This window comes from Panthera pardus, unplaced genomic scaffold (genome assembly GCF_024362965.1).
Source record: "Panthera pardus isolate Hobbes unplaced genomic scaffold, ASM2436296v1 HiC_scaffold_24, whole genome shotgun sequence".
Taxonomy (NCBI): Eukaryota; Metazoa; Chordata; class Mammalia; order Carnivora; family Felidae; genus Panthera; species Panthera pardus.
In genome coordinates, this window is record NW_026526810.1 from 113,023,945 (window position 1) to 113,044,078 (window position 20,134).

At 40.1% G+C, this 20,134-nt stretch overlaps 1 protein-coding gene across 8 annotated transcripts in view; it reads left to right on the forward strand.

The window, feature by feature from the left end:
- GPATCH2L (G-patch domain containing 2 like) overlaps window positions 1-20,134 on the forward strand; it is a 75,843-nt gene that overhangs the window by 26,384 nt on the left and 29,325 nt on the right. For 4 of the 8 annotated variants that reach the window (XM_019427239.2, XM_019427240.2, XM_019427236.2 and 1 more), the window contains 4 exons: window positions 2,011-2,078; window positions 5,510-5,564; window positions 7,420-7,505; window positions 19,189-19,283. In XM_019427239.2, coding sequence (XP_019282784.1) covers window positions 2,011-2,078; window positions 5,510-5,564; window positions 7,420-7,505; window positions 19,189-19,283 — 304 coding nt within the window. Of the gene's footprint in view, window positions 1-2,010; window positions 2,079-5,413; window positions 5,454-5,509; window positions 5,565-7,419; window positions 7,506-19,188; window positions 19,284-20,134 lie in introns of all 8 variants that reach the window. The other 4 variants (XM_019427235.2, XM_019427238.2, XM_019427241.2 and 1 more) reach the window with 2 other exon arrangements.

The following is a 20,134-nucleotide window of genomic DNA, read 5'->3' on the forward strand; positions in this document are numbered from 1 at the left end:
GAGAAGATGGTGGTGGGCTAAGAGCGAGCAAGTGAGAGGCATTTCAGAGCATTACTGCATTCACTGCATATGCATTTAGAATGCCTACTATGTGTCAGGCTCTGTGCCAGGCCAGGTATATAGTGATCACAGCCATAGCCTGGCTACCCTTAGGGAGCTACTGTTTTGTAGTGGAAATAGGGAGTTGATTTCTGAGATTTTAGCTATGTAAAAGGAATGAAGCTATTTATTTCCAGATGAACTCAGATTTTTTATCTTTAAATTTAATTTCAGATCTCTCATTAGAAAGACATTTGATTATTAGAAGAATTATACCTTCTTCTTTTGGCTCATTTATTTTACAGAAAATAAAACGCTGCTTTTGCTATCCTGGGAGCTTATTCTTACTTAATGGGCCAGCTAACAGGGTAGGAGTACATGAGGTAGAGGGAGGCAGGAGGTTGGGAGTAGGGAACAGAGGGATGGTTTTACTTTTTATTAGTTAGGCTGGAAGGGTAATGTTCTCCTTACTGTCTGCCTTATTTTGTTTCATCTCCTGTAAAATAAGAGCCTTCCTCTTTTGTGGAAGTAAATCATTTCGTCTTGAAGGCTCCCTTTAGTTTGCCTGGAAGGAAACTCCAGGGCCTGTTGGACGTGCCTCCAAGAATTTCAGATGAATAGGATAATATTTACTTGTTTCATTCATCTTCATCACCTTAAAGGGATATTTGTCATTTCTAGCAGAGGTCACTGTTCTGCCCCCCCTCCCCCTCCCCCATCTCTCTTCTCTTTTTCTAAATTATAATCATAAATAATGAGTTTCATTCACCGCTCCCTGCCAGCGAGCTGCTAATTACGCAAAGTACTGCTTGTAATTTACACAGTAATAAACTGTAAATTTAAACATTACGGCACTTTAAGTTAATAATTTTTCTGCAGTAACAAATAGCTCATTTTTCACCCATCTTTTCTGTTGGCCCCACTACTATGGCTGTGTCTGTGACCAGGAGGCACATGCCTAAGGGAGGAAAAATGTGAAGAATACACTATGTGAAACCTTTTCATTTAGCTCCACTCCCACCCAGAATCTGACCTCAAATTAATTTTTCTAGAGTCAGTTCTGCTAAAATGCGTACCCTAATATTTTAGGCTTAGTCCACACAAATGAACTAGTGATCCACATAAATGAAAAGCTATCATAATGTTTTCCCAGAAACAAATGTGTTTGAATAACAGGCTTCACATTCTTGACAGTCATGCCCGTGACTTATGCGTTCTCATCTTCACACTTACTCATATGTGGGTACCTCTTATTTGTGTATCATTGGTACCCTTCCCCAGGTACTGTGGTGACATTCATTGTAAATATACTCAAGTTAAATGAAGGGTGAGTGCCTTCTGCCATTTTCCAATTTTTTGGAGATGATTAGTTTCTGAATTGCTTTTGGTGTTATGGGTAAGCTTTCATATTACAGTCTTGAGAAACCTAAATTTAAGAACCAATTTATACAAACTATTTTACTTTAAGAGATGATGCTTAACAGACAAAAGGCAGGGTAGCAATTTTTGTAAGTTCTAAAATTCCTTTAACATGTATGCATTAGTCACCAGATTGTAGGTGTTACCAGTGAGGCCTGGGTAGATTTCCCATTATGAAGGCTATTGGGGCTGTAATCATACTTGCCTAGAAGCTTGGTGTGCTAGCCTATTAAAAATTGGCTGCTGTTGGACTTTTTTTTTTAAGTGTTCTATTTCCATATACTTTAATAACTCGCTGTATTAAAACATATAGTAAACAAGGTTTATAATAACTTTTTTGGAACACTGGGAAAAATAAGGCTAGGATCACATGTAACACTTTTTAAGATAGATTCCCATAAAAAGAAATAAACTTGCTGTTAGATTTTAAGATTGACATTTGACATGTGCCTTTGAGGTTGCTGGCACAGTTGTGGGAAAGTGTGAGCCTGATGACAGATCATACTTTATTTCTATGGTTAGATGACACTCTTGTCTTCCTTGCCTTTTCAGGAGACCAGCATAAGTACTTTGGGTACTGAGAGGATAGGCCACATTATTAGTGACCCTCGGCAGAAAGAGTAAGTGCTGCTTATATATTTACTTATTATCCCAGCCTGTTCCTTGGAGGAGGTAGAGGGAAGTTTTATGGAGGAACCTAGAAATTGGGCTTTAAGATTTGTGCTTTACCACGGTTAACATGGCTAACACTCCAAGCCCATGAGAGTGATTTTTTTCCTTCCGAGACTAGTTTTTCTTTCTTTGCTGTTTGTATGTACAGGTGCTGCATTATAAAAGTAGCTTCCAGTTAGGATGTTGTTTTTTTTAATGAATGAATGAATTAATTTACATTGAGGTAAAGTTGGTATATAGCATTACATAAGTTTCAGGTGTACACCATCATAATTCAGTATTTGTATCTGCTACAAAGTGATCATCACCATAAATCTAGGTACCATTCATCAGCATAAAATAGAGCCCTTTCACCCACCTTTCAACCCCCTTCCCCTTGGTAACTACCAATCCATTCCCTATATCTATGAATTTGTTTTGTTTCATTTTTTTCATTCATTTTGTCTTTAGATTCCACATAAAAGTGATATCATACAGTGTTTGTCTTTCTCTGATTTAGTCATTTAACCTAATCCCTGAAGGTTCGTCCATGTTGTCACAAATGGCAAGATTTCCTTCCTTTTTATGGCTGAGTAGTACTCCATTGTGTATGTGTGTATTTATGTATACACCACATGTTCTTTATCCGTTCATCCATTGATGAACACTTAGGTTGTTTCCATACCTTGGCCGTTGTAAATAATGCTGCAGTGAACATAGAGGTGTATATATCTTTTCAAGTTAGTGTTCTCATATTCTTTGGATAAATACCCAGAAGGGGAATAGCTGGATCATATGGTAGTTCTATTTTTAGTTTTTGGAGGAATCTCCATACTGTTTTCCACAGTGTCTGTGCCAGTTGACTTCCCACAAACAGTGTACAAGGATTCCCTTTTTTCTACATCCTTTCCAGCACTTGTTATTTGTTTTGTTGATAATAGCCATTCTGACAGGCGAGGTGATACCTCATTGTGGTCTTGATTTTCATTTCTTTGATAGTGAGTGATATTGAGCATCTTTTCATGTGCCTATTGGCCTGTATGTCTTTGGAGAAATGTCTGTTCACCTCCTCTGCCCGTTTTTTTTTTTTTTCTTCCTATTTATTTTTATTTTTTATTTAATTTTATTTATTTTGAGAAAAAGAGGGCATGCATGAGTGGGGGAGGGGCAGAGAGAGAGAGGGAGAGAGAGAAAGAGAGTATCCCAAGCAGGCTCCATGCTGTCAGTCCAGAGCCCAATGTGGAGCTTAATCCCGTGAACCGTAAGACCATGACCTGAGCCAAAACCAAGAGTTGGACACTCTCCTCTGCCCATTTTTTAATGGGATTGTTTGCGGTTTTTTTGTTGTTGAGTTATATGAGTTCTTTATATATTTTGGATATTCGTTATTGGATATATGGTTTTCAGTATCTTCTCCCATTCAGTAGGTTGTCTTTTGGTTTTATTGATGGTTTCCTTTGCTGCGCAAAAGCTTTTTAGTTTGATGTCGCATGTGTTTATTTTTATTTTTGTTTTCTTTGCCTTTGGACTCAGATCCAAAAAATAAAAAAATAATAATCAGAAGAGACCCATGTCAAGGAGCTTACCACCTATGTTTACTTCTAGGAATTTTATGCTTTCAAGTCCTACATTAAATTCTTAATCCATGTTAAATTAATTTTTCTGTATTGTGTAAGATAGCGGTCTAGTTTTCTTCCTTTGTATGTTGTGGCCAGTTTTCCCAACATCGTTTATTGAGGAGACTGTCTTTTCCCCACTGTATATTCTTGCCTCCTTTGTCATAAATGAATTGACCATCTATATGTGAGTTTATTTCAGTGCTGTTTATTCTGTTCCATTAGTCTATTTGTCTGTTTTTATGCCCCTACCGTACTATTTTGGTCATTATAGCTTTGTAGTATAGTTTGAAATGAAGAAGTGTGATGCCTCCAGTTTCGTTCTTTTTTCTTAAGATTGCTGTGGGTATTCGGGGTCTTTTGTGGTTCCATACAAACTTTAGAATTATTTGTTCTAGTTCAATGAAGTATGCCATTGGAATTTGAATCTGTATGTTGCTTTAGGTAGTATGGACATTTTAAAATGTTAATCCTTCCAGTCCATGAGCACAGAGTATCTTTCCATTTAGTTGTCTTCAGTTTCTTTCCTCAGTGTCTTAGAGTCTTCAGTGTACAGGGCTTTCACCTCCTTGATTAAATTTAGTCCTGGGTATTTTATTCTTTCTGATGTAATTGTAAATGAGACTGTTTTCTCATTTCTCTTTATGATAGTTCATTATTAGTGTAGAGAAACACAACAGATTTCTGCATATTGATTTTGTATCCTGCAGCTTCTTTGGATTCATTTATTAGTTCTAACAGTTTTTTGGTGGAGTCCTTAGGGTTTTCTGTGTATGGTGTCATGTCATCTGCAAACGGTGATAGTTCTACTTCTCTCTTTCCAGGATGTTATTTTTTTTTTAATCTATTTTTTAAATATTTATTTAGTTTTGAGAGGGGGAGAGAGAGAGAAAGCAGGGGAGGGGCAGAGAGAGAGGGAGACCGAGAATCCCAGACTCCGTACTATCAGCATAGAGCCTGATGAGGAGCTCAAACTCATGAACCGTGAGATCATGACTTGAGCCGAAACCAAGAGTCAGACGTTCAACTAACTGAGCCACCCAAGCACCCCTCCAAGATGTTACATTTTAAGCTCATTTTTCTGTCTCTTAAAATTCTTTTGTTCAAAATGGGTGATTGGCTGTATACTCTCCTATGCTTTTCCCATGTTTAGACCTCTATCTAGAGAAATAGAAATCTCTTTTGTCTTAACTGCTGTGGTAAGTGCAGCTGGAAAGCCTGTGTGCAGCTATAGGAAAATGATTCCTCCCTTTCTTATGACAACCTGGTCCCCTAACGTGATTGGCTGTGTGTCTCCTACACACTTGAAAGTCAGTGTCTAGTTATGATCCTACACTCATTAGCCTGGTCGAATTCGTAATTAACAAAATAGGCAAGATATGGGTATGGTTTGTGTTCTTGTTGAATTTGGGGATCCTCTTGTCACCACACAGCTGAGATTATGGTGTCACACCATAATCTTGAGTTTGTTTTTAGAGGGTCCAGGATTTCCCATTTCATTACAAGACTTTTTCCTTTGAAGAGTTATTTTTCACAAGAAGTTTGTGCACGTCTGCCATGTCTTTTCTTTTCCCCAGTTCTTTCTGTGTCTTCACTTTGTTATGCCAGAGTCCTTTTTTCTTCTCCTCCTCTATAATTTCCAACCACTTCTTTTATTTTCTTTCCTGTTGTTCTCTCCCTCTCTTTAGTTTCTGGTTACCGTCAGCTGGGAAAAGAGAACGAAACCAGGTAAGATTGCTTTTCTTTGTCATCTTTAGTTTATCATTTGATTTCCTTTTCTTTAGAAAGAATAAAGCATTGGCTTCTGATTTTCCTCACATTTCTGCTTGTGCGCATGAGGTAAGGTTCCTGTTCCCTGCGTTAATTCTGATTTCTTATAGAGGACTGTTTTCTAAAATTTTCTGATATTCACTGATAAGAACGATAGCTAATTCCCCTTTTTAGGTTCAACTGTGCTTTTCAGTTTATTACTTATAATGTATATTTCATAGGAATCCTGTTTTTATTTTAGTTTTGAACTTTGCAGTAAGAAATCAGAATGAACCTCATTTGCGTATGGTTTAGTTCAGCACCAGCATCCTACGCTGAGAAGTACAATGGTGAAGCCTGAACATAGGAGACAGAAGAAGGTAGAGCTGCTGTGAGTGAAGTAGTGGGGTCAAGGCCTTAGAGCCGTGCCCTCGTAGTCGCTTAGTCTTTTCCCCAGCTACCCCTGCGGAGGGCCCTTGGCAAATCTAGGCCTTTGTAAGGGTCATCATTTAAAAATTACTGACAGTGACTATCGATGCGTTCCTTTCACGTTTGAAGCTTTTGATTTTTGGGGGGAAGAGAGGCTGATTTATCTTGATTAGTTATAAAGTAGATAAAGACTGGTAGGTAAAAATCTCAGGCTTACTGTTGCTCAGTGTTTTTTGTTTTGTGTTTTGACCACTTAGGACTTATTAAATTGCAGTGCAGTTTAGACTTGAAACCTTCCTCTTGAGGACACTCTTTCAAAATGAACCAGAGCAGGGGTAGACCTAACTGGTGTGTATTCATGAGATGCTTTTAGATGGTGTGTGGCCATACAATTATTTTAAGTTATCATTTGTAATTGGAAAAAATGTCATCATCACATCAAACTTATTCCTTAGAAACATAGTAAGGGCAGGCTGAGTAAAAATAATTGATATGAAGAAAATACTAAGTAAATAACAGTGCAGGTTGTGGGCAGAGAAAGAAGTCATTAAGGCGGTGAGAGACTGCAGCTTGGGAGATCCTGAGCCCGAGCTCTGTTTGCAGGGGAGGATCTAAAGGCAGAAGAGGACCTGTGTTGATCACCCAGTCCAGATCTTTTATTTACAAATAAGATTTAAGTGATTTGCCCAAAGTCCTGCTTCTTTCTAAGTTCTTTTGAAATTACCATTCAGAGTTCTTCTGGTCTTAAGATATATTTAGTTTTGAAATTTGGGGGTGGGGGGCATTATTTATTCTGGGGAAAGTCCAAATAAAGCTAGAAAATGGAAAGTAAGGTACTTTTTTTATATATTATATCCAAGTTTGACCCTCACAACCACCTTTTGAGATGATTAGAAGTTTTACAGAAGAGAAACTGGAATTACCGACTGAAAGCAATATTTCATTTATGCCCCCGGTAATCCTGTAAAATAGGTAAGACAGCGGTGCACCCCCTCGTACAAGTGAGGACAGTAAAACTCAAAAGAGATTATGTAATTTTTAATGTATGAAAACTCAGTGATAGACTGAAATTAAGTGTTAGGTATTCTAATTCTTAATCAAGTTCTGTTTCTACTACACTGCAGCTGGTATGTGCTAACCAGTTATTTACTGGAAACATTGGCCAGGATAAAGAAAGAAAAAGGTAGTTTCATGCTAGTTTTCTTGGGAACAAGGGCCAATAATCAATAGATAAGTTCCTGTTATGTCATATAGAAAGCGCTATCTTCTGCCATTTAAGTAATTACCAGGCATTAGAGGTTTTTGAAAAATTGTTATTTACCAAGGAGTAGCCTTTTTTGGGGTATGTGGGATCAGGTATGCTAGATTTGTGGTTAAAACTTTATTGAGTGGTGTCTGTTATATGGCAAGAGAGTCGAACCGTCAAAGGGGCAAAGTGATCAAACAGAAAGTCACCTTTTAGAATCAGATCTTTTTCATGTAAGCTTTGCTAAAATAATCTCATTTATCCCTGCAGTTTAATCCCCTCTCCCCTCTCTACTCCTTGGATGTTCTGGCTGATGCTTCTCACCGAAGATGTTCACCAGCGCACTGCTCTGCCAGGTAATAGTCTTCTAGCGACGATTTTCTTCCAGACAATACCATTTCCTTTTTTATAATACTTTTCAAATTATAAACTATGTTTGTGTATAGTATCCAATTTGATCTTTACAACAACCTTTAGAGGTCAGTAGATGTTTTACAGATGCAGAAACTGAGGCACAGTATTGAAGTACCTTTCCTGTGATCTCACGGCTAGTATACGATTTATGTCTCAACTGTGACCTAAGTCTTCTGACTTGTATTTCATATTTCTTGTGCTAAAAGCCCCGTCTTCAGAGAATGTTATTACCGGTCCTTGCCGTGACCTGCAAAACTCTGCGTAATTTGACTTCTGCCTGCATATCCAGCTTCCTTTCATATACTCCTTTCTCCTCCCTGGGGGAGAGGTCCAGCTGTGCTAGAGAGCTCAGCTCCATTTTGTTCGTCACAAATAGCAACCCTTTTCTGCCTCTGAAGCCTCACGCTTGTTCCCTTTGCCTAGACTGCCGTGTCAGGCCTCTTCTCACGGTTGACTACTTCTCATCTCAACTCTGGGAGGACCTCTCAGACCATCCTATGTAAAGGGGCCACCTCCATCACTCTCCACTCATCGATTTCTTTCTGCTAAAGCTTTATCACGGTCTATAATGATTTGCTTGTTGGGTTTCACCCCCCCCCCCCCCCAAATTTTTCTCCTGTCTCTTTCACTACGATATAAGCTTCAAAGTGTAGGGACCTTGTTTTATCTTGTTCCCTGATAATATCCTCAGCACCTAACACAGTGTCTGGCACTTACTAGACATTTGGTATATTTGTCAGAATGAATCCTACGCCTCTCAGTATAAATTCTCTTGAGTTAGGTGACATGGGAAATAAATATGGTTTTAATGGTAGCATCCCCTAGCAGGGTTATTGTGCACAAAAGAGGAGCTAATTGGCTGAACCGTAGAACTTTTATTATTTCTAGTGGCACAAAGAATTCCTTTCCAAGGTTCTGATGTGTTGTTGGTTTGTTTGTTTGTTTTTCTTTTTTCTTCCTAATTTGTTCTTAATTGGCTGTGTTCATAAGATTAGGGTACAGGCACAAGAAATTATACTTTCATGGATGCAATGAGAACTTCACTATGGGCTATACTAATAAACTCCGCACCATAACCTACTGCCAACTGCCAGACCTTCTACTGGAGAAGTGGCGTTTCAGTGGAAAAAGTCTTTTGAAAAGAGAGACCCTCACAAATGGTGTTACTAGGAATGTGGAAAATTGTGGGACGATTAATAAACTCCTTCCATAAGGCCCTCTCTTCAGTAGCACGCTGTTTGTCCGTCGTCCATTCCTTCGGCACTTGCTGACTGCCTCCTGGGCCCCCGGCCCTTTGTGTAGGCACCACCCTCGGGAGCTTACATTCTCTTGAGAAAGTCAGGTGTGGAGATTGATAGCTACAGCGTGGAACGCCAAGTGTGTAAAGGTGTGTGCCAGAATGCCAGGAAGCACAGAAGAGAGGCTTCTAAGTCAGAGGCTGAGGGGGGGTTTCTTAGAGGTGGTGATCCTCAAGCTTGAAAGACCAAGATTTCAGTCCATAGAAAAGCAGTCCTTCAGCTTTTTGTCTTCATACCAATGGAATCATGGCTGTGGCTACTCTTTGGGAAGACTCTGAGTAGCACCGTATTGTGTCCGATGCAGAAAGCGGATTCTTTGCCGTCCTCCCTCTACGTCTGTTACCTAGACCCCGTGCCGTGCTGTGCTGTGCTGAGATCGGTATCCATGCATTTATCAGTCAGGTCTCCTGTTGCCTCTGAAGCCTCATCCTGGCTGGAGTGGGTGTCAGTTTTTTGTCTCTTTGTGTATCTCATTATCCACATCGTTGTCTTGGTTCTCTTGCTGGTGGTGCTGGTGGCCAGACTTGGAAACATAAGGCAGTCTCGGCTGTGCTTCCGGTGTAGTCTGCTGTAGAGAAATATTGCTTATTGCTTTAGACCATTGCTGAAAACAAGGTGAGAGGGTCTGGACAATGCTAGCTTATCCTTTTCCTTCTAGGTGTCATTCCCAGGACACTGGAAGTAAAGTGAGTTGCATTGTTTGGGGTAGGGGAAGACATTTTTTAAACTTACATTCACTATCTGATCCTTAAAAAAACGGTTTTTTGTTTTAAATTGTACATAGAAGAATCCAACAGCACATAATTCTGTTTATATGTGTTACATACATAAAGAGTGTTTGTGCAAATCTTTTACTCGTGAGGGTGCCTAGTTCGTAAAGTTTGGCAACCATGGCTCTGTGGGAAATGGCTAGCACAAGTGACCTCCAAGCAATTTTTAGAAAATGTGGGTGATGAAATCCTGAGCCCTCAGGACATCCTCTCACCCCCTTGAAGTTGGGGTGGGGAGGAGTTCCTTGCCCAGCAAGGGGTCAGTTGGAAGAAGCCATCTAGCTCCAGTGTGGCTGAAGGATGAGATGGGATCCAGAACTGGATGGTCAGCTTTGTACAGCGTGGACACCATTTAATAAAGCCTGGAGTCTAGGAAGGAATGTTAAAAGAGTGTTGGTGGCAGGGAAGAGGCAGGTGAATGACTGTATTAAAAACTGTTTCGAATGGAAATTTTATCTTTTTCTTGTTCCATTTTATTTGTAGTAGGAAAAGATTTCTTTCAAAGCGTCTGGGCAGCCCTGGGAATTTCACACCCATCATTAGAACGATTTGTGTGTGTGTGTGTGGTGACTATGTTATCATTAATGGTATAATTTTATTTTGCGAAGAGAGAAGTGTTTCCTGTTTTATCACAGCTTTCCCTGAGGAGGGCTGGTGTATTAATTTGCTGTATTGCCTCCTGGCTGTTCCCAGGCTGTTTTTCCTCTTCATCATGGAATTTTTAATGGCCCTGGTGCCTCTTGGGAAGCATGTGAGGAAGAGTTCCTCAGGGAGTGCTTCCCTTTTTTCACATGCCTATAATTACTCTCCTTTAAGAGCACAAAGAGTTTGATAATCATGCCTGAACTGTGAAGGTTTCCTCTTGTCGGGTTACTGAGCTGAGGCTGCTTCCTGCCTGGACATTGCCTGTTCCACTCTCCCACACACTCAACTGTGAGAGAGTGAGGACCCCTCAGTCACCCCCTCACTGCTGGCACTATTCAGCTCTGGTTCTCAGAGTGAGGCTTGGGGGCCACTGGGAGGCCATGACCTCAGGTACTCTCTTGTTTAGTATTTCATTGCTATAAACAAGGAAATAATGGGACTGTGATTTTAAGAGAACACTACTGATGTGTCATTTTAATACAGCCCAGATGGCAGGCAGGCACAGTCGTTGGGCAAGGGAGTCTTTGTGGTCTTTGTACCACCTAATAGATCTGTGGGTTATGAGGTTTTCAGAAATACTACCCTAGAAATAATTAAATTTGGTGGTTTTCAACCCTGACTGCACTTTTGAATCACCTGAGAAGCTTTAAAAAATATGTCCATGTTGAGCCCCACCCCAGAGATTCTGATTTAACGGATCTGGGGTGAGGTCCAGGCACTGGCATTATTTAAAGTTCCCAGGTGACCCTAATCCGTGGCCTGAGTTACAAATTATTGCCCTACCTGCAAATGGTTTTATGACTAGTGCTTTGTAATTTGCGTAACAGGAAATCCCATTTCGTAATTGTGATTTGGTGTTGCGTGCATGATTCCTTAGGGGAGGTAGGACGCTGGACTCGTCTTCCCTTGGAGAACTGCCGAGGTGAAGAACAGGGTGTCAGGGCCTAGCATGGTGCCCAGCACGTTGTGACTCACCGTCGGGGGGGACTTGCTGGGCAGGTGTTCGGCTTGTTGGCAGGGTGCACGGAAGAAATTTGTCAACCCACTTTCTTGGATTGGTTGTTTTGGTCACTGGTACTGGGATGTTGCATTAAAGTAGTGATACTTGTTATCGGTGGTAGGGATTGCTGCAGCTCCAACAGCAGATGGTGTGGTTGGTGTTCTGGTGGAGGCAGCGGTATTGCTGTCAAGGACACGGTTCTAGAATGGTAATAAGGAGCGAGTGCTGGAGGCAGCTTTTCCCAAAATGAGAGATTTATTGATCAGGAAGGATAGCTTTTCTTCCATTATTGCTGTAGAAAACCATAACTAGAACTTATCAGTTGTTAGATCTGTCTGTGTGATGCACAAGTCCTCCGTTGTAGTTTTTGAGTGTCTTGTGACAGTTCTCAGTTTTCTCCAACTGTCCTGACCTTTCCTCTGTTGGGGGTGGCGATTTGGTGATGTATCACCGCTTCCATTTATCCTTCTTTTAAGTTTCTGATCTCGTATTAGTGGGAGTCCTGGCAGTCCCAGGTAAGGGTCTTAGCTTTACCTGGGCAAATGACTTAACCCCCCTCTACCTCAATTTCCTCATCTTTAAAATGGAAATATCAATTTTTATGGGGCTAGTGGGGATCAAAATGAAATAATATATTTGTTTAGCATACTGGTAGCTAATATTATTTTTGTTACATGGTTACTACTCCTCCCCTGTCTTTAGGATAATTGCAGTTTTATAAACTTTGAGTCTGCTTCCAGAGTCATTTGCTAATGAGATGTCGTACAGATTCTTGAGGTGCTTAAATGGCTTAAATGGACTATAAGAGGAGGCATTTGGACACTATTTGGGTAAAAAAGAGACCTTTCTGCCCATTAGAGAGTTGAAATATGATAGGCTCTGCTTATTGTAATTCATTTTATCTGTTTCACAAACGTTACGATCTGCATATCAGAGTTGTGTGCCCAGCTGGCTGTGCCACTTGACAAGGAGTTTCAAAGAGCAAGAAGAAGACTCAATTCACGCTGTTAATTTTGACCTTTGGAGCCACAGTAAACAGCCTCAGGTTTTACCTCAGGGCTTAGGGGAAAGAACCTTTTATTAGCCCTCTATCTGCTAGGGATGCTGTGACGCACAGCGGCCCTTGCCCATCTCTTTAGTGCCTGAGTTGTGGCCAGGTGTGAGGAAATGTTTCTGCTGTGATACTGTCCAGAAAGCTGCCCAGCCCTACTGGAACTTCCCGTCGTAGAGTACACAACTCTTGAATCTTTTGTCCTTCACCAGATGGTCTTGTCAACAGCACCCTCAGCCGGCTGGCATCTTACTGCCTAAGTGGAGTGATGAAAAGCATTTTCCCTCTCTGGCCACTGTAACAGACCCAACTTTCCAATCGATGCACAGCTTTTCTGCTCCTGTGGATGGCATGAAACCACTCCAGGATATGCCAACCTTGGCCCAGGCCGGGGAAGGAGAGTACACGGAATTTTCAGGTGCTAGTGAGCACTTAGTTACAGACTGTCAAGGGTTAGGTTTGAGTGAAAACACTATTGGAAATGCTGGGATCTCATCCTGTTAGAGAAGCCTCTTCTGTGCCCTCTCATTGTGAAGTGGTTTTCTGTCCCTAACTGCTGCTCGTGTCAGGCCCGGACCCTTTCCTGTGCGCAAATCTGAGAAGACGGTTCCTACTGGGTGCTTCGTCAATGTCAGTTCACCCCGAAGATGAAATCACATGTGAGGAAGGGGTTTCTTCATTTCTCTAGATTGGATCCTCTTTTCCTTCCTTTTACCCTAGCACTTTGTTCTTGGATTACAGCTCAGTGTCTGGCATCTGTTCATTCTTTACGCATTGGCCTTCCTCACTGTGTCCTGAGCGCCCGGCGGACGGGCCCTCGGCTCAGTCATCTTGTGTGTACCCTCTCCACATTCAGCAGAGTGCTTTACACAGGGTAGGCCTCCCTCCATAAATTTTTGTTAAAAATAATTGAGGGGAATAGATTAGTAATTAAGGAGAATAATTGGAATATATGATATATATGACCTTTGGTCCTTAGAAATATCAATAATTTTTTTTTCTTGATGTTACTTGTTTGTATGTGTTTAAGAAAAAAATACAGCGAATAAATACCTTTTCACGATAAATCTTATTTTTATTTCCCATATTTAAAAAGTGAACTTTTCAATGATTTTTAAATGAGTGATTTTTGAAGGTGAACTATTTCTTAAATTAACTTGCCATTGGCAGGTAGACTGTTTTCTCTCCTCAGAAGCGACTCTAAACATCTTTGTTCTAAATCTAAAGCAGCCACTTCAGTTATTTTTTGCCAACATTGGTTCTATTAAACATGCATGTATTTCTCAAAGTAATTTTTTTTCCCCTAAAAGTACATTCCTGCCCCAGGGACATAGTGATCTGCCCAGTTTCCTAAGTAACACTGCAGCTTGAACGGCTCACCTGATCTTTCAGTTACCTGCACTAAAAAGTAAAATAGAAATGTTGTGTTTATGTGTGGATATACAGAATGCTCTTTCAATTAATTGCTAATGTTCAGCATTCACCTTCACATTTATGAAATGAATTTAGTTGCTTTTCCTGAAGTAAGGATTTTTAAAGAGTGTGTTTCTTTTCATACTCACCACCCCCCCCCTCCCCTATCAGTTCTTTTTGGCAAATGCTGCTGAATGTGATGTTTTTAGGGGAAGTACTCTTGCTGTGGAAGGATCACGCCCCAAGAATGTGGAGGCCCCGATCAAATGAAACAGAACGAGCATAGCTGGTCTTTTCTTTAGGTTAATTGCTTGTATACTGGGGGACAGCAGTTTTATTTAAATTACTATTCATTTCATCATTCTGTTATTAAGTTAAATTTTTAGATCTCCTTTATTGACTAAGTTGGCTTTGGGAATTTGGCATATATATATATTTTTTTAACTCAGTAATTTTCACAGCAGATAGAAGCTTATCAGAATTACCTGAGGAGAAATTTCAGACTAAGCATATTACGGATTCTTCTCCCACCCCAGCATGGTGGGACATGCATATTTTGTATAAATCTTCTTATGTGATTCTGATAACCATTGCCGTTCCAATGGAGAAGAAGGTTTAAATTTTAACCTGGTAGAAATTTTAGCTTAACTGATACGTATTCTTTTTGCCCCCTGCATAATTGAAAGGTCCCTCCCCTACGTACAGTACACGATTGCAACACCTGTGTTGTTGCTCTTGACAGAAAGAGCAGACAGAAGAAGAAACAGACAGAAAGAAACACCTGTGTAGTGCTCTTGACAGAGAGTTAAAAAAAATCTAGTTAAATCTCCCACCCTTTCTACCTACAATGGAGGGGGCTCTCTTTCCCTGTCCTTTGAGAGACCTCGATTGTATATGTTGTCTCTTTTCAGTTTCTATCTTGTGAGAGTAGACAGAGAAACTGAGTAACACAAAGAAGCAACACGTTGAAAAGAAAGGGAGCCAGAAAGGAGTTAAATAGTCTTAAATGGAAGTGAGTATGGGAGGAAGTCCATTTTTTTTCTCCCCTTTCCTTGATTCTTTAGGTCTACTGTTTCTGATACGGAATTATTTGGGACGGTTCCAAAATTGGAACTGCCTCTTCAATAGGAGGCGGTGGCTGCTCATTGCAAACCTCCATGCTTGGGTTCCCAAATATAACACAGAGGCCTTCCCAGCCCCCAACGCGGATTGCTCTCCACTCCTGAACAGGGCTGCCCTCGTGTTCGAAATGTGCTAGACAGCATGGCAGGCTCTGTTTCCTGTCTCTCTTAAATCCTCTTGTGCCGAGCACCCAGCTTCCTCTGTGCTTTCCCCAGGCTCTGGGTTTCCAGGTTCCTGGGTCCTCTTCCCTTTTTGTCCTCCAAGGTTCCTCCCAGGCAGATGGAGCCCTCAAAGGGGAAAATAGAGTTTCCCAAGCTGTAAACTCTGCCATTCCTAGTGTTCAGTTAAAACCAAAGAGAAGGAAAATGTCTTACTGTCCTTTTATAATAATTTGACTGTTTCCCTTCTTCCTTTCCCAGACCTTTATTTACCAGGAAGGGACGTAAGGAGAGACATATATCCCTTCTGTACTCAGACCTAAGATGTGATGTTATTCAACTTCTGAAATAGCTCTCCAGCCTGGAAATTGTCTTTAAGAGAAATGTGTTAAGAGGGAGGGAGCATTAAACTGTGTTTTAGGCATGAACATGGCTTCTCTTTATCCCTGCCTCAGTTTCTCTGTTATCTAGTTCTGTAACTAGAAAAGCTGTGTGGCTGGAAGTAGGGCCAGGCTACAAGGTCCTTTAGGGAAGAGACTGCCTCTTTTCACCACCTCAGTAAAAACAGTGAACAATAAAAGAAGCAAAAAAACGCTCCTGAATAGAAAGGAAGTAGTCTGTGTAACAATGCATACTTTTACAACAAAATAAGGTGATTGACTTTATCAACTTTATTACCTGGGTCCCTTAGAAAGCCTTAGGTTCTTTCCTAAGTTACCACAGAGGAATTTACAAAATTTGAAGGATTTAGAATGTTCAAGGTAATGATTAAGAATGGGAATGGGGTGATAGAAGTCGATCATTTACCACAGAGACAAGTAACAGGCTGGAGGCTTAGCAGTAAGGGGGCATTTAATGTGGGGCCAGTTGACCCTAAAGCCCTTACGATCACTGAGCAAGGAAAGAGTGGGGGTCAGAGAACCATGGCCCAGAGGGACAGGGCCTCATAAGGATCACCTGAGCCTGTGAGGCCACAGCAGCCCCCTAAGGACACTGCAGGATGTAGTGCAGTATAATAATCTGTATGCGTAGTAATAGGTAAGTGATATTTATTTTTATTTTACTAAAATAAGCATTTAAAACACCATATTTCTGCTTAAAATGATTAAAAGTATAAATATTTTGGTATATCAGTGATTCCATCTTTTTATTCCCAAATGTGTCAGTTCTTGAAAATGTGAGATAAATGTCACTGACTCGGTCAATAAAGGAGTGATAATATGGGCCCTTACCCATCTTACTGACATATATCAAACATGCAAAGCTGTGAAAATGATGAACGGTGTATATATAAAAGGCAGTACTTATTTAGTTCAGCCCAAGTTGATACTCTGAGAATTAATATCTTTAAACCCTTTTGAGGGGTGCCTGTGTGGCTCAGTCAGTTAAAGCGTCCAACTCTTGATCTCTGCTCAGGTCATGATCTCTTGGTTCATGAGATCGAGCCTGCGTCAGGCTCTACACTGACAGCGTGGAGCCTGCTTGGGATCTCCTCTCCCCCTCTCCCTGACTCGTGCTCACTCTCTTTCTCTCTCAAAATAAATAAACCTTAAAAAAAAACCAAAAAACCTTTTGAGTACTTACACTTTGCATTTTGCATCTGTCTCATAAAATTCGGCACTTTGTAAACACTGACCTTAAAGAAATAATGTTTTGTGGGTTTTATTTTGTTTGCAAAGGTTTTTAAACTAAGCTTTTTAATGAAGGATAATGAAGTCACATTGAAATAACCTGTATCCGGATCCAGACACGGAACATTACCAAAAAGAACCCCAGAAACTCCTGGTGCTTTGTCTAGTCACTATCCCTCCTTCCCTCCACTCCATAGCTCAGGGGTGACCACTGTCCTGACATCTAACAACATAGCTTAGTTTGAAGAAAGGATGTTAACATCTAATCTAAAAAGTTTTGGAGAGTCTTTAATGAGCTTAAGGTAAAGAAGAAAATATGAATATATACTGTTACTCTTTCTTTATGTGACTCGTCTGTCTGAAGTATTTCGGGAGAAGCATGCTTAGATTAGAGCAAAGTGGAAAATTTGAGTCTGGATCTGCATGTACTCAAGTACCTCATCTGTGGAAAAGATGGAAGCCATATTCTGTACATTTCTGTATTTTGATAAAAGACAAAACTTTGTCGGGTCACTCTCTTTTCTGCCTGTGGCTTTGACTTCAAAGGGAATTCCCACCTTTCTCTGTAGATGGAAGGCCAGTCTACCTTTGGTATTCTGCCATCTATGTTTCTTATTATTAATCAACATGCTGATTTATTCCCAGGACTTTGGTGGGGTATGGAAAATGAATTGTTCTCTCTGCTTTACACATTTGTATTCACATTTCACTTTGGGGGCTCTTTAACTCTTCATGGGATACTTAAAAGTTAGCTCTTTTTCCATTTAGAAGAGAGTGATCGATGAAAGGTGACTTAGATGGAGTATTCCAAAATACGGGCTTTATACTATAAATCTCTGCCTGTTGTAGTGTTCTTTGCATTCTGAAAATCTTATGATTTCAGTTAAAGTCTTATCTTTTTTTGTTTATAAATTGAATCGATTCTTAAGCTTTTGCATTTAGAGAAAAGAACGTATATACTTGCATGCTTTTTAAACTGTGGAAGTTGCCAGATTGGGGGCCCTCTGAATAGGAAAATTTGTCCATTCAACAGTTGTCTTGGTACTTTGTTAACTAGGTGCTCTTAGATTTGACAGAGGTTCTAGTCTTAAGACTGATAAAGTATATAAGCCAATTTGACAATAAATTATATTCATAAAAAAAAAAAAAAAAAAAAAGACTGATAAAGCCGTGAAGGATGCCTGGGTGGCTCAGTCAGTTTAGCGTCTGACCCTTGATTTCTGCTCAGATCATGATCTCCTGGTTCGTGGGATCAGTCTCTGCACTGACAGCATGGGGCTTGCTTGGGATATTCTCTCTCTCTCTCTCTCTCTCTCTCTCTCTCTCTCTCTGTCTCTGCCCTTCCCCAGCACATGTGCACACACTCTCAAAATAAATAAATAAACATTAAAAAAAAAAAAAAAAGACTATTAAGCCATGATACTTGATCCCCAGCTGGGACTACCAATTAAGAGTTCATCTGGTATAATTTTACTAGATTCCTTTTTATATGTTATATACTCTGGCTATTTTTTAAAAATTGTGGTAAAACATACATAACAGAATTTGCAGTTTGAACCACTTTTAAGTGTACAATTGACTGGTTTCTAGAACTTTTATTCATTAGTATCAGTTCTAGTCAACATATTTAATGGCCATCAGCTAAGTGCCTTGTGCTGAGGTTAGTAGATCAGTGGAAAATTATGAAAGGAGTATAAATATGGTCCCTGTTCTCAAGGAGATTAAGCCTCATTAGTGAAACAAGATATATGTATACCAGTTAAATAATGATTCATGGTCAGTAAGGCCTCGAATGTTCAAGGAAAGCTTTGTGTAAAGGTGAGAATCAACTTGGTCCTTCATCGGGTAGGGTCTGTCTAGTTTGAGAGGAAGGAGGAAGTGGGCAACTAAAATCTCAGGCCAGCTGTTTCAGCGTTCAATCCATTGTCTTTCATACAATCTTTTGCTTTTTTCCAGCCGTGAAGCACTCACTGTCTTGTTTTTAAGTTAAGCTGACTATTCTGATGAGGGAATATATTATTAGCAAGAAATTAATATTTAAAAAAACCACAGAAATCAAACTTACCTAACTTGTGATACAGACACTTAAAATCCAGAATTATAGTGATAGAAGGGTTAAAATCCCTATTAAAATTCTGTGCAAATATCTGTGTTCATGCAGCGTTAAACTTTTCAGTATATTACCACTTGGGAGTAGGTATTTCATTAGTGAGTTTAGAACAATTGCAGTTATAGTTTTTATGAAAAATAATTGTACAAAAATCAGCATGCAATGAAACACATTTATTGAAATTAATCTTGAGTGTTTGCTATTCTGAAATTAGGTAAAAAGTTTAGAATGGGTATAGATTGTGCATAAAAAGTGAGTTATGGTTAATCCTGAATAATCTTGTACTTGACAGTTGATGACACAGGATGGTACCTGTCTTGTTAGTGTATGTCTGTAATGGGTCAGGGATTTTATCTGGGCCGAACATAATGTTTTACAATAAGAATAACAAAGTGAAAACACTGTTTTTTCTTTCTCACATCTGCAGACAGGCAAACATACACTTGGGACCCCCATGTTCACGTGACATCAAGAGGAAACGGAAACCTGTGGCCACAGCATCTCTGTCTAGCCCAAATGCAGGTAACTGTATGTAGTTATCATTTCTTGAGCACCGGTTGTGTGTCAGGCACTAAATTATGTTTTATATACCTTTTCATCTAACCTTTATAATAAGGTAGGTCCTTTTATTCCCATTTTGTATGGGAAAATGAGAACGTGAGAAAGTAATTTCCCCAAGGTCATGTACATGGTAAGAATTCAAACCCAGCTCTCTCTAACCTAGAAGTCTGTGCTTTTTCGCTGTGTCCTGTGGCTTTCTTGAGTTTGAATCCCAGTATTCCACTGGATCAGCAATCTTTGGTCATCTGTGCTTTTGTTCTAACACAGACAAGGAAGTTAGGTCTGTGTTAATGAAAATCCAGATAGGATGGTGGTTTATTCAGTAGTCAGGGAGCCACATGGATTTATTTACTTTCTTATTTGGTTCACAGTACAGTGCATTCTCACTGTTCTTATTTGTAGTAGAGTGCTAATACTTTACTATCCGTGGAATTTCTATTTAAAAACTATTTTTAGGGGCACCTGGGTAGGTCAAGTCGGTTGAGCGTCCGGCTCTTGATTTCAGCTCAGGTCATGATCTCACCGTTGTGGAATTGAGCTCCGTGTCCGGTGCAGAGCCTGCTGGGATTCTCTGTCTCCTTCTACCTCTCTCCCCCACTCGCATGCTCTCTCCCGCTCTAAAAAAACAGCTTTCAAGTTAAAACCTGTTCATTTTCGGGGCAAAACCAGTTGATTAGAAACTGAAATACTGGTTCTCTTTGGTGAGCAGTAGTGACCAGGAGAGGACATGAGGAAGTCTTCTAGGAAAGGCTGTATGTCATCAGCTAGGTAGGGTTACATGAATCTATACATATGTAAAACTTCATTGAGCT